At 32.0% G+C, this 11,494-nt stretch overlaps 1 protein-coding gene across 1 annotated transcript; it reads left to right on the plus strand.

Moving 5' to 3' along the window:
- The first annotated feature begins 9,067 nt into the window (after positions 1–9,067).
- On the plus strand, positions 9,068–11,255 carry LOC111986971 (ethylene-responsive transcription factor RAP2-4). The gene has a single exon (XM_024018662.2). The coding sequence runs from the start codon at positions 9,711–9,713 to the stop codon at positions 10,875–10,877; it is 1,167 nt and encodes a 388-aa protein (XP_023874430.2). The 5' UTR covers positions 9,068–9,710; the 3' UTR covers positions 10,878–11,255.
- Positions 11,256–11,494: the final 239 nt, after the last annotated feature.

Consider the following 11,494-nt stretch of genomic DNA (forward strand, 5'->3'; position numbering starts at 1 on the left):
GTCGTGCAGTGCTGCTGCATGAAACAATGCTCATGATTATTATTATTATCTTTTTTTTTTTTTTTTAACTTTGTTTTCATCTTTTACTACACAAGCAAGTTTTTAATTAACTTAATTTACTTACCATGTAATATTCATCATATTAATCATTCTTTTAGATCAATATTTTTTAAAAATAATAATTTAGAGATTACACTATAAAATATACCACTAGTTTAACAATTATAAATAAATTAATCAATTATAAATAAATTAAATAATACGTACATGCTTATAAGACGATTTGGAAATCTTATGGATAATAAACAGGGTACATCCTTCAAGTCCATTAAACTCACCACCAGAATATTTCAGAAGGGATACAAGCACATATCTTTCATTGCCAACGGCTTGGCTCAGCTGGCAACGTTCGGACGTTTCGTGTACCACACCTAGATTCGAATTCCGCTACCAACAGGAGTCCGTTGGTAGGCATCCTTGGTGGGTAACTCCCACACAGGTGTGTAAAAGGAAGGCCGGCACCTAAGAAGGACCCGCTGACTTGGCTGCCACCTGACGCCTTGCCTAGGGGTGTAATATAACTATAAAGACCTCCATTTTCCTTTCTCCAAGAAAAAAAAAACACTTATCTTTCATTCTTTATATATATATATATAAATAATTACTTCTCAGGAGGAATTATAAAAGGAAAAAACTGATATATAAATTATCTACTTTAAAGAATATATATTTTAATGTAATAAGCTATTCATGATATAAAAATCACACGTCAATAACCTTTACAAATGACATTTTTTATTATTTTCAACGGATATTTCACTCACCACTTAAAATGTATTAAAAATGATAAGAGAAATAAAATAATGTATTAGACACATTTATCAATATAGTATATTTTTTAAAAATTAATCATTAGTGAAATTTTATGTATAAATTCTTAACAATTATAAAACACAACAATGTTATATACACACAGTAAACTTTACAATTTTGTTCGTAATAATTTTGCTTGGACCAATTCTATTTAGCATAACACTTTACACTTACACCACTTTTAATATACATCACCCTTCAAAGTATATATATAAAAAATTTGCTAGGTCATAGCTGCATTTATTGTAGAAGGCCCTAGAGATTATAGAATTCAATGAATCTAGGACCACCAAGTTAGGTTATGTACTTTCTCAACCAAAAAAAAAGTTAGGTTATGTAGTTGAGAAGAGAAGTCTAACCGGGGTCCAGTCATAAAGACATATACATTGTCATGGATAGGTCATATGGTATTATAACCACCATTATAAAGCAGTATCACATCAAATACTATAATTATTATCGCATTTATTTTACGTGTCAGACTATAATTAATTACTTATCATAATTCTATAAATTCGTTTTTTATTTGTTTTTTTTTTTTCAATTATTCACACAATATCCACACAAATTATGGTATTTTAAGTGGTGTTAGAATTTTTGTTACAAATAGTAGAATAGTACCTGCAAAGCAAAGTAGATATATTTAGTAGTGTAGTAGTTATCAATTGGTCCAATACCCCAATGGAGAGTAGTGTAGAAGACCGTAGCGTAGGGACCTTTGCTTGGCTTGTAAGTGACGTCCACGTTGGAAACGACGTGTGAACACCTCAATGTAGGGCCCCCACCATTCCATCTTCAATATGTATTTTTTGGGGGTAGGTCCCACCATCGATGCAAGTTGCTTGAATTTTTGAACGATCCTTTTCCTTTCGCTTCCTTCTTACGCAAACTTTGGTTTGCACATTCTTTTCTCTCTCTCATTCGTTACTCATTTCTCAACGTTTTGACTTAAAATAGGTTAACCATGGTTAACTACTTGACCCCACCCTCGTTCCTCTCCATCCACCGATCCATCCTCACCCTTTTTAGCTCTCCTACCTAATCTAGATTATGACCACCCAAAAAAGGCATTAAATATACCTAATCTGGATTGGATTAGCTTAGCTTTCTCTCTTTTTATTTTCCTCTTTTTCTCTTTTACACAAGATAAAATTCAGTCGGACCCCATGGATTTGAGGTCTTGTTCCTTATTGATCATGATTCTTTTAGTGGCCATGACCTCTCTCATCACTATTTACTGCACAAATGAAAAGAAAATTCAAGTTTTTATATTGTATTTTATTTAATTTAAGATGATAATTTAATTGTCATCCCAGATGATAAATGGCACATCATATAATTTGTTTATTTATGCCATATTCATTTATTTTACTTTATATATCGAGCTAAATGGAGAATAAAGTGAAAGATGAAATTTATACATGGATATTCACGGCCTATTTTATTTTATTTTATTTTATTTTTTGATAAGATTCATGGCCTATTTATAATTCACCTGAGGAAGTTAAGCATATATTTTATTCTAGTGAAGGTAATTTTAGTCGAATCTTGGAACTCCCTTTATTTTATTCGAACCATGCTTTTATGATAAGTCTTATGAGCACATAAAGAACCAAGCTAATATTCACTTACTTTTTTCTAAAAAAAAAAAAATAGGACTCCTCGTATCGTTTTAAATGATGCTTCGTAGAAATTGAGTGATTCGAGTAATGACACTATAATAAATATATTGTGCCCACAACAAAAGTCCCATCAAGGTTCCGGTAATATTTGTATTACTCTTTTCATCACATAGGCTGTGGCGTGAGATCAATAAGTCAACGTTGGAGATCTATTTTTTAATTCAACCAAAAAAAAAAAAAAATGATATCTAGACATTATCTTACTAGAAATGATCCCCTACCATTTAAATCCTCCAATCTTCAATTTTATTTTTATTTTTATACAAGATAGAATTTCTATTTTAGTCTAATCTATGTGTATATGTGTATGAAACACCCTTTTGGAGACTTGAACCTCGGCCCTTGTCCCCCACACTCCACAAACACTTATACTTGTGGAGTGACCATTGCACCAAGGGTGTGCAATGATATCTTCAATTTTTTAGACAAATGAGATACATGTGGTGACATTTAAAAAAACTCAATGATCTTAAAAAATCTCATGTAAACTACACAAAATCAAATAAATGCCACATGTCATAAATTTAGCTGAAAATTAAGAGAAATTAGAGGATTTAAATGTGAGGGGACCTAGTTTAATTTGGTTGGATTTTTTTTTTCCATTAGAGTGATATTAAGAATACAATAAATTTTAATATTACACATGTTTTACAAATTAATGTGTAATCAATCTCTGAAAATTCATTTAGAAATTTATGATTATTGTTGAAATGGTGCCAATTGTATTTATTGACATGTCAATTTATAATAATTTTTGTACGTTAATAAAATTGACAATAATTTTATTATTTTTTATTAGATTGTAGCGGGTCTATGTGTGAGGTAGTAGACCAATTTAGGAATGTTATGAAGTGTTGTTGTGCCCTACCTTTATGGTAAAATAAAAGGACAAAACCTACATATAATTATTTAGGTGTTGTGCATTAAATTCTTCACGCTTGCTTTGGCAAATGAGTTATACAATTAAATTTAATTGCCTTTGGGAGAAGATAACACATTTTGTGTTACATTGGCCAATGTAGTCATATAGTTGAATTTCATTAGAAAACTTAAGACCTAAAAATTGTACATATAATTTTCCTGAAAAAATTATTTTTGAATTGGTTTTAAGTTTTATTCAATTTATATTGAAAGGGATGTTTGTTAACACTCCCCAAGTAAACACTTTCAACTAACCCAACAATTATATATATATATATATATATTCACAACTAACAAGGTAATTAGTTTTAATTTGATTAGTATACATGTTTACATTGGTTCACTGCTAATACCATTTTTATTATAATATTACTCATAATAAGTTAAACAATAATTATGAAAACTTTGAAAAATTATTAGGAATAGCGATTTGGTATCCCCTCATATAAATAGTAAAATCTCACTATAATAATTTTTTGACATAATAATATGATATGACATACTATTATATTTAGAGAAATAAAAACCACATTGTGGGGCCTGTTAGTTAAAAAGGTATAGTAATCCTCAGAAGTAGGCTCGGGGCCCAAAGGCCCAATTCGAGAACACGTAGTTATCCGAGGACAGCCTAAAAAAGTTTTATTCTTATCAAATGGGTAATATGAAAGAAACGAGTAGATATTATATACAGCGGTATAACACACGTCCGAGGACACCAAAGTCCGAGGTCAAGGTAACCTTCATGTTAGCGGAAAGACTCCGCCAAGTTGTATCTGAACTGGAAATTAGATATAGCTTAAGGAGGCGTCGGGGAAGGTAGCAAATATCTTCTAAAGGCTATCACCTCCACATTAAATGCTTTCCAACTAACGCTCTGGCCGCATTAATGTGGAGGTGATACCTGAACATTTTTTTTTTTTTTTTCCATAAACTCAGACTTATAATAAATAAAGGATACTATAACAATAATAACACAATGGCCCACTTAGCTTAATTAATTAAATTAAAATGTTAACCATGGTTATGTCCTTTTATCACCAAACTTTCAACTTCAACTACAGGCTTGTTTAGAATCTGTTTATTTAATTGAAATTTAATTTTTTTTGTTAAAAATATTATAAATAAGTGTAAAAATTAGCTGAAATAGTATAGTGAGACTTAAGAATAATACCAAAAGGTGCATAGTACATATGAATAGTAGCAAAAATAATTAAACTGAATAGTAAAATAAATTGACAAAATTAATCATGCCAAATAGATACTACAACTTGGTCCTCACAATTCACAAAACCAAACAATTCATTTTCCACATCTCTCTTTTATTTATTTAATTTTTTTTTTGGTCCACAAGCAATTAATAATCTCACTCAGCTCTGCACCACCACCAACAATGGTAGATTTAATATTAACGACCAAATTAAACATGATGAAGAGGCAAAAAAATGTCTAACTCCTAAGTCGTCCACACGACTCGTTCAAACAATGGGGAAGGAAAAAGATAGCTCGGGTCGTATATGAAACCTCATCACAGGAAAAAGGAGCTTCACCAATGGAGTCAATACTCGTCCTTGCCTCCGCCATCCTGAGGAACAAAGACGAGGCATTGTGAAAATGGCTCGTCCGTCCTTAAGAATGGACGAGCCAGGCATTATGATAGCATCTCGTCTTTGGTAGAGGTAAAACGGACGAGGTGAAGGGTTGCGTCTGCTCTCAATGAGTGCAATATTCCAGCAACCGTTCTGCAGTAAATAATCAGTTATGAAATCTAAGTATTATAACTGCCATAGCGGTTGTAGTGGTTACTCTCAAAACTCGCAACAACTGGAGAAGTTACAAGGTAACCGTTTTTGCCGAACACTATATAAAGGGCTCGTTGGCAGAGAAGCGAGGTATGAAAAAATTCTTCTAAAAAACATTTTCTGGATAGCACCTTCTTTTTTTAGACGACTAGCGACAATATTAACTTTGCCATCGGAGGACCCTGGGCCGGCACCCACCGGTCTCCTCTGATCTAATTTTGTTTTACAGGATTCTCTTCAAGATCAAGACCCGGGAATCTTCAGCCCACTGATTTCTGTAAGAATATCAAAACACATTAATGTATTCATAATTAGAGTTGTAGAGTTAGTGTCACAACATTGAATTCATGCTTCCGCGTCTCTGATTTCTTTATATATTTTTAGAATTTTGCTTACTTCCAATACTTTAAAAAAAAAAAAAGATTTTTCTTTTGTTTTACACCCACAAACTAAATAAAAAGTAGGGATTAAGACTCACTATCACTTGCTATTGTATATTTAAAACAAAAAGACACATCCAGTTAAAAAAGTATTACAAACCCATTTTTTTAATTATAGAAATTATCTTAATTGGTTTTGAAATCAATGACATATAAATTTGATACTGACACAAAATCATCTTTTTTTTTTTTTTTTTTTAATGATAAATATGAGATAGTTTCATTCAAATTTTTTTTTTTTTTTCCATAAACTCAGACTTATAATAAATAAAGGATACTATAACAATAATAACACAATGGCCCACTTAGCTTAATTAATTAAATTAAAATGTTAACCATGGTTATGTCCTTTTATCACCAAACTTTCAACTTCAACTATAGGCTTGTTTAGAATCTGTTTATTTAATTGAAATTTAATTTTTTTTGTTGAAAATATTATAAATAAATGTAAAAATTAGCTGAAATAGTATAGTGAGATCTAAGAATAATACCAAAAGGTGCATAGTACATATGAATAGTAGCAAAAATAATTAAACTGAATAGTAAAATAAATTGACAAAATTAATCATGCCAAATAGATACTACAACTTGGTCCTCACAATTCACAAAACCAAACAATTCATTTTCCACATCTCTCTTTTATTTATTTAATTTTTTTTTGGTCCACAAACAATTAATAATCTCACTCAGCTCAGCACCACCACCAACAATGGTAGATTTAATATTAACGACCAAATTAAACACATTAATGTATTCATAATTAGAGTCGTAGAGTTGGTGTCACAACATTGAATTCATGCTTCCGCGTCTCTGATTTCTTTATATATTTTTAGAATTTAGCTTACTTCCAATACTTTAAAAAAAAAAAAAATTTCTTTTGTTTTACACCCACAAACTAAATAAAAAGTAGGGATTAAGACTTAATATCACTTGCTATTGTATATTTAAAACAAAAAGACACATCCAGTTAAAAAAGTATGCCAAACCCATTTTTTTAATTATAGAAATTATCTTAATTGGTTTTGAAATCAATGACATATAAATTTGATACTGACACGAAATGATCTTTTTTTTTTTTTTTAATGATAAATATGAGATAGTTTCATTCAATTATTGTTTTGTTTTTGCTTTTGAACAATTCTCATATTATTATAGAATTTATAGAAGACACGAAATGGTTTCCATGATCAATATTGAGGATTTTGCCTCTCTTTTTGAGCGAGGACAATTCTTCCTCCTATTTATGACTATATATAAATTTAAATTTAAATAAAGTAAACACCATATGTTCAATAAAATGATTGGAACGTGTTTTCAATTTCATCATGATATGAGTATTAATATATCTATAATTTTTTATTCTAAGCAAAAATCTATAATTTTCAATTGACTATTTCATATCTCAAATATATAATTGTGCTTAGAAAATGTGAGATGAAGAGGGCTTGGGAGGAATTTCCTCCTGTGCATTTAACCCAATACATTATGAATATGTGTCCAAAACATACCACATATTTGTATTACAATGAGTTCAGTGCGTTGGAGTATTGGACCAAATTTTAACTCATGCGAGATAATTAGTTTGTTAATAAGATATCAAATTCTCTATAAATGATTATTATTATCTATGTTTTGTTTAAAACATTACAATAAATAGTTTAAATCCATTTAAGACATTTACGATACTACATTATATAATAATTATGAATTTTTTAGGAAAATAATTTATATTAATCAACATTTTGCACTCAGATTAGAGCTTGGTTTGGTACAACTTATTTTACACAGTTTAATAACAACAAAATTATAATGCCAAGAGCCTTATATCTCAAAGACATTGCTTGGTGCTTCTAATAAATTTGATGAGGGCTCAAATTTTCTCTACCTCCACTTACAATTGTATTAGAAGAGGGTTCCATTTTATCTAAAAATAAATGTATATAAACAAATACTTTAAATTAAAAAAAAAATTTTTTTTTGTCATGATTTTCAATATAAACACAAAAATTGATCATAATTTCTTAAAGAGTAATACTATGTTTACAACATTTTTACAATATATTTTATGTGGTATATTATTACTGATTTTAATTTGGACACTTAACATCACTTTTTAAACCACCAAAACTAGTTGTCATATAAGAATTGTTGTAAAATCATAGTAAAAATATTGTGAAGATAATATTACTGTTTCTTAAATATACATGTTTTAATTTAAAATAGAATCTAAGTTTAAAACAAAAAACTTTAACTACCTTTTTTGTTACTTGAGGGAGATGATTACGATGATTGTAGTCTTGAAGATGAAGGTGTACCAATTCAATTAGGTTTTACATTGAGTGTCGTAATAAGGTTCTCAAATTTATTAATTTTTTTTATCATCTAAGAGAAAGTCTATATACAAAAAATATTTGACTCTTGTTAAGGGAAGGTGACAGTAGTAACTAAAAAATAATTTCAATAAATAGATCTAAACGAGAAAAAAAAATGTTAGTGAAATAACGAAATACACAACTTTTATTACAACTCCTCCACATAAACTTATTACTTTTTTTTTTTTAAATTTTTTACGGCTCAAAATTCGTCAATTGTGACAAAATTGTGTATTTTATTATAGTTCTAGCTAGAATGAAAATGAGTAAGAGTAACTCCATAAAAAATAGAGTTCGATTAACGTGTGTTTTAATGAGACACGTTAAACTTTCTATTTTTGAAAACATTTTTTTTAAGAATTAAAAAAAGTTGTAAAGCGCACATTAATAAAATCCTAAAAAATATTGTCAAATATATATATTTGGTTTATATAAAGCATAATGCTGATGTCACACACAATAGCAGAATATGTACCACAACTCTCCAGTGTAGTCTTATCTAAGGTAACATTGCATCAAGCGGTCCAGGGAGTTACATTTAATGGGATAGTAGCTGATTCAACAGCACCCACAAAGATTTTTTTAATAAAATTGGAGAGGCAAAGGCAAGGGGCGTGTCGTTTACAGTAGAGAAAAAAAAACAAAAACGCATTAAATTCAAAAAGTAGATAACGAGAGCGCAGTACTGTAGTATCAGTCAACCAAACACACAACAAATCAAACATCAACACGTGTAAGGCAACCGTTTGGCTACCGACACCTGCGAGTCACATTAGTACAAATGTACACGCACGTGTCAGAACCTCATTGGCCAGCCATTATCGAATAAAGGCATCCTTTGAAGTTGACGAGGAAGAGAGAGAGTGTGTGTGAGAGAGAGAGAGTTGTGATTAAATTAATCAAGAAAAAACGTGGTTAGAGCAGTGAAATTTAGAGGTTTTAGGAACGCAAAACCGTGGGCTAGAGGTTATATAAGCGAAGATAGAGGTTGAGCTTTAGAATGCAAGAGTAAGGTCACAAAGATAAAAAAAAGAGAGCAAGAACTCCAGTTTTCTCTCAACTAGCTTCCTTTGCAATTCTAACTTCGATCATTTTCTTTGTTTTCAACTTCACTCCTCCCCCCCTGCTCTATTCCCCGCTTCTCTGAATCCCTTTCTGTCATCGTCTGTCTTTCAAGCTTGTGTTTTTTTGGGTTTGTTTTCTTGGGTTCAAACTGAGAAGTTTGTGTTGAATTTAAGAAGAAGAAAAAAAAAAAAAAGCAAAACCCAGAAGGGTGTTTTTGAAAGCCAGGTGATTCAGAATAGAGATCTCAGGATTTTTTTTTCCCTTGGTAAAGTTTTAAAATTTTCACTTGACAACTAAAGAGGGTTATTTTTCTATACCTCAGGTTGGTTTTTTTTTTTTTTTTTCTCAATTTTCAAGGTCCAAATACTAGGTTGTTTATATAGGTCTCTTTGTTTTTTTTTTCTGGGGTTTTCTTGTTTTCTACAAAATTAACACCTGTTCTTTAGTTTTGGTAAGAAACAGGTTGATTTCAAAGAAACCCTTTCTTGTTTTTTTTTTTTGGTTTCCTTGTGAAAATTTTAGTCTTTTGCAGTCTTTGCTTGTAACTTTGTTGAGAAGATGGCAGCAGCTATAGGTATTTACAATAGCAGCTCAACATCAAATTTCTCAGATCCTGGAGAAGAGCTAATGATAGCACTACAACCTTTTATGAAAGGTGCTTCACCAACCTCTTCTTTAACCTTGTCTTCTTACTCTTCTTCTTCACCTCCAACTTCTCCCTCTACTTCTTCTTCTTCTTCTTTCACGTCTTACCCTTCTTGCTCTTACTCTACAAACTCTCCCTCTCAGCCCAACTTGTACCCTGAATTTTGCTCCCCATCGAGTACCCAAATGTTTTGCCGAGGGTTCTCGAGCCATAATAACCAAATGGGTCTTGAGCAACAAACAGGCACAATAGGGCTCAACCACCTTACCCCATATCAAATCCTTCAAATTCAAGCCCAAATCCAACTCCAACAGCAACAACAACAACAAATTGCTGCTTTGGCTTCAGCTTCACTTCAAACCCAAAGGCTAAACCAATGGCAGCACCAAAAAGCAAACAACCTTAACTTCCACCTTGGCCCAAAAGCCGTCCCTATGAAACATGTTGGCACTCCTCCAAAGCCCACAAAACTATACCGGGGAGTGAGACAGAGGCATTGGGGCAAATGGGTCGCTGAGATTAGACTCCCAAAGAACAGAACACGCCTCTGGCTTGGTACCTTTGATACAGCTGAAGAAGCAGCTTTGGCTTACGATAAGGCTGCTTTTAAGCTCAGGGGTGAGTTTGCTAGGCTAAATTTCCCTCATCTCAAGCACCAAGGAGCTCACATATCAGGCGAATTCGGTGACTACAAGCCCCTCCATTCCTCTGTAGACGCCAAGCTCCAAGCAATTTGCCAGAGCTTGGCTAATTCACAGAAACAGGGGAAAACAGAGGACCCCTGTTTTGTTTCTGATACAAAGCCTACAATTCCAATTCCTCCAGCTCCTTCGAATGCAAATTCGGTTTGTGATGGTTTACCAAAACTAGAATTGAAAAAGGAAATCGGGTTTCTTGGAGTGGAGGATTGTAAGGTGGAGAATTCTTTGTCATCATCGTCCGATGATTCATCATCATTGGCAGGCTCTTGTTCACCAGAATCCGATATTTCATTCTTGGAGTTCCCAAAGTGGGATGAGACTGAGAATTTTGGGTTGGACAAGTTTCCTTCAGTGGAGATTGATTGGGCAGCCATCTAATAAGTCTTAGTCACTGTGTAATCTTTGTACCTTTTAGTTTTTGGTTGGGTTATCTGTTGCTCTTGTAATTTCTAGGTTTAGTATGAGGTCTTCAGCAGCTTCTGCAATAAATTTTTGAAAAGTTGCAGAGGTGTTGCTCAACTTAATTAGGAGTCAGTCAGTAAAGTAGAGGGCATGGGATTAGTGCGGTCCGTCAGATGTTTATGGTTGTTACTTTTTAGTGGTGTTCAAGGTTTCTCCATCTTGTTCCTGCTGGTACTTTTTTTCCTTGCATGGACATGGAGAACTTGAAGTTTATGTCTTTGTTGTAATTTGCACTTGAGTGTTAACTGTCTTTGAAAATATAATAAAAGTTCTACTTTCTGTATTTTGTGTAAACTATGTTGAGCATATGAACTGTTATTATTAATTTTAATTTGTTTGTGATCTCAATTTGTCTGGACAACATTGCACCTCATCTTCAGCACTGTGGACTGTCATCAATGGATTTTATTTTTATGTGCTGTAAATGTAGTATTCTATATACATGAGAGTGTGCCGTGAACTTGGATTTATACGGAATATAAGGTCGATTTGGCTTGTATAAGAACTTTGTGTAGAATATTAGGACGATTTGA

Source organism: Quercus suber, unplaced genomic scaffold, assembly GCF_002906115.3.
Source record: "Quercus suber isolate HL8 unplaced genomic scaffold, Cork oak 2.0 scaffold_160, whole genome shotgun sequence".
Lineage (NCBI taxonomy): Eukaryota > Viridiplantae > Streptophyta > Magnoliopsida > Fagales > Fagaceae > Quercus > Quercus suber.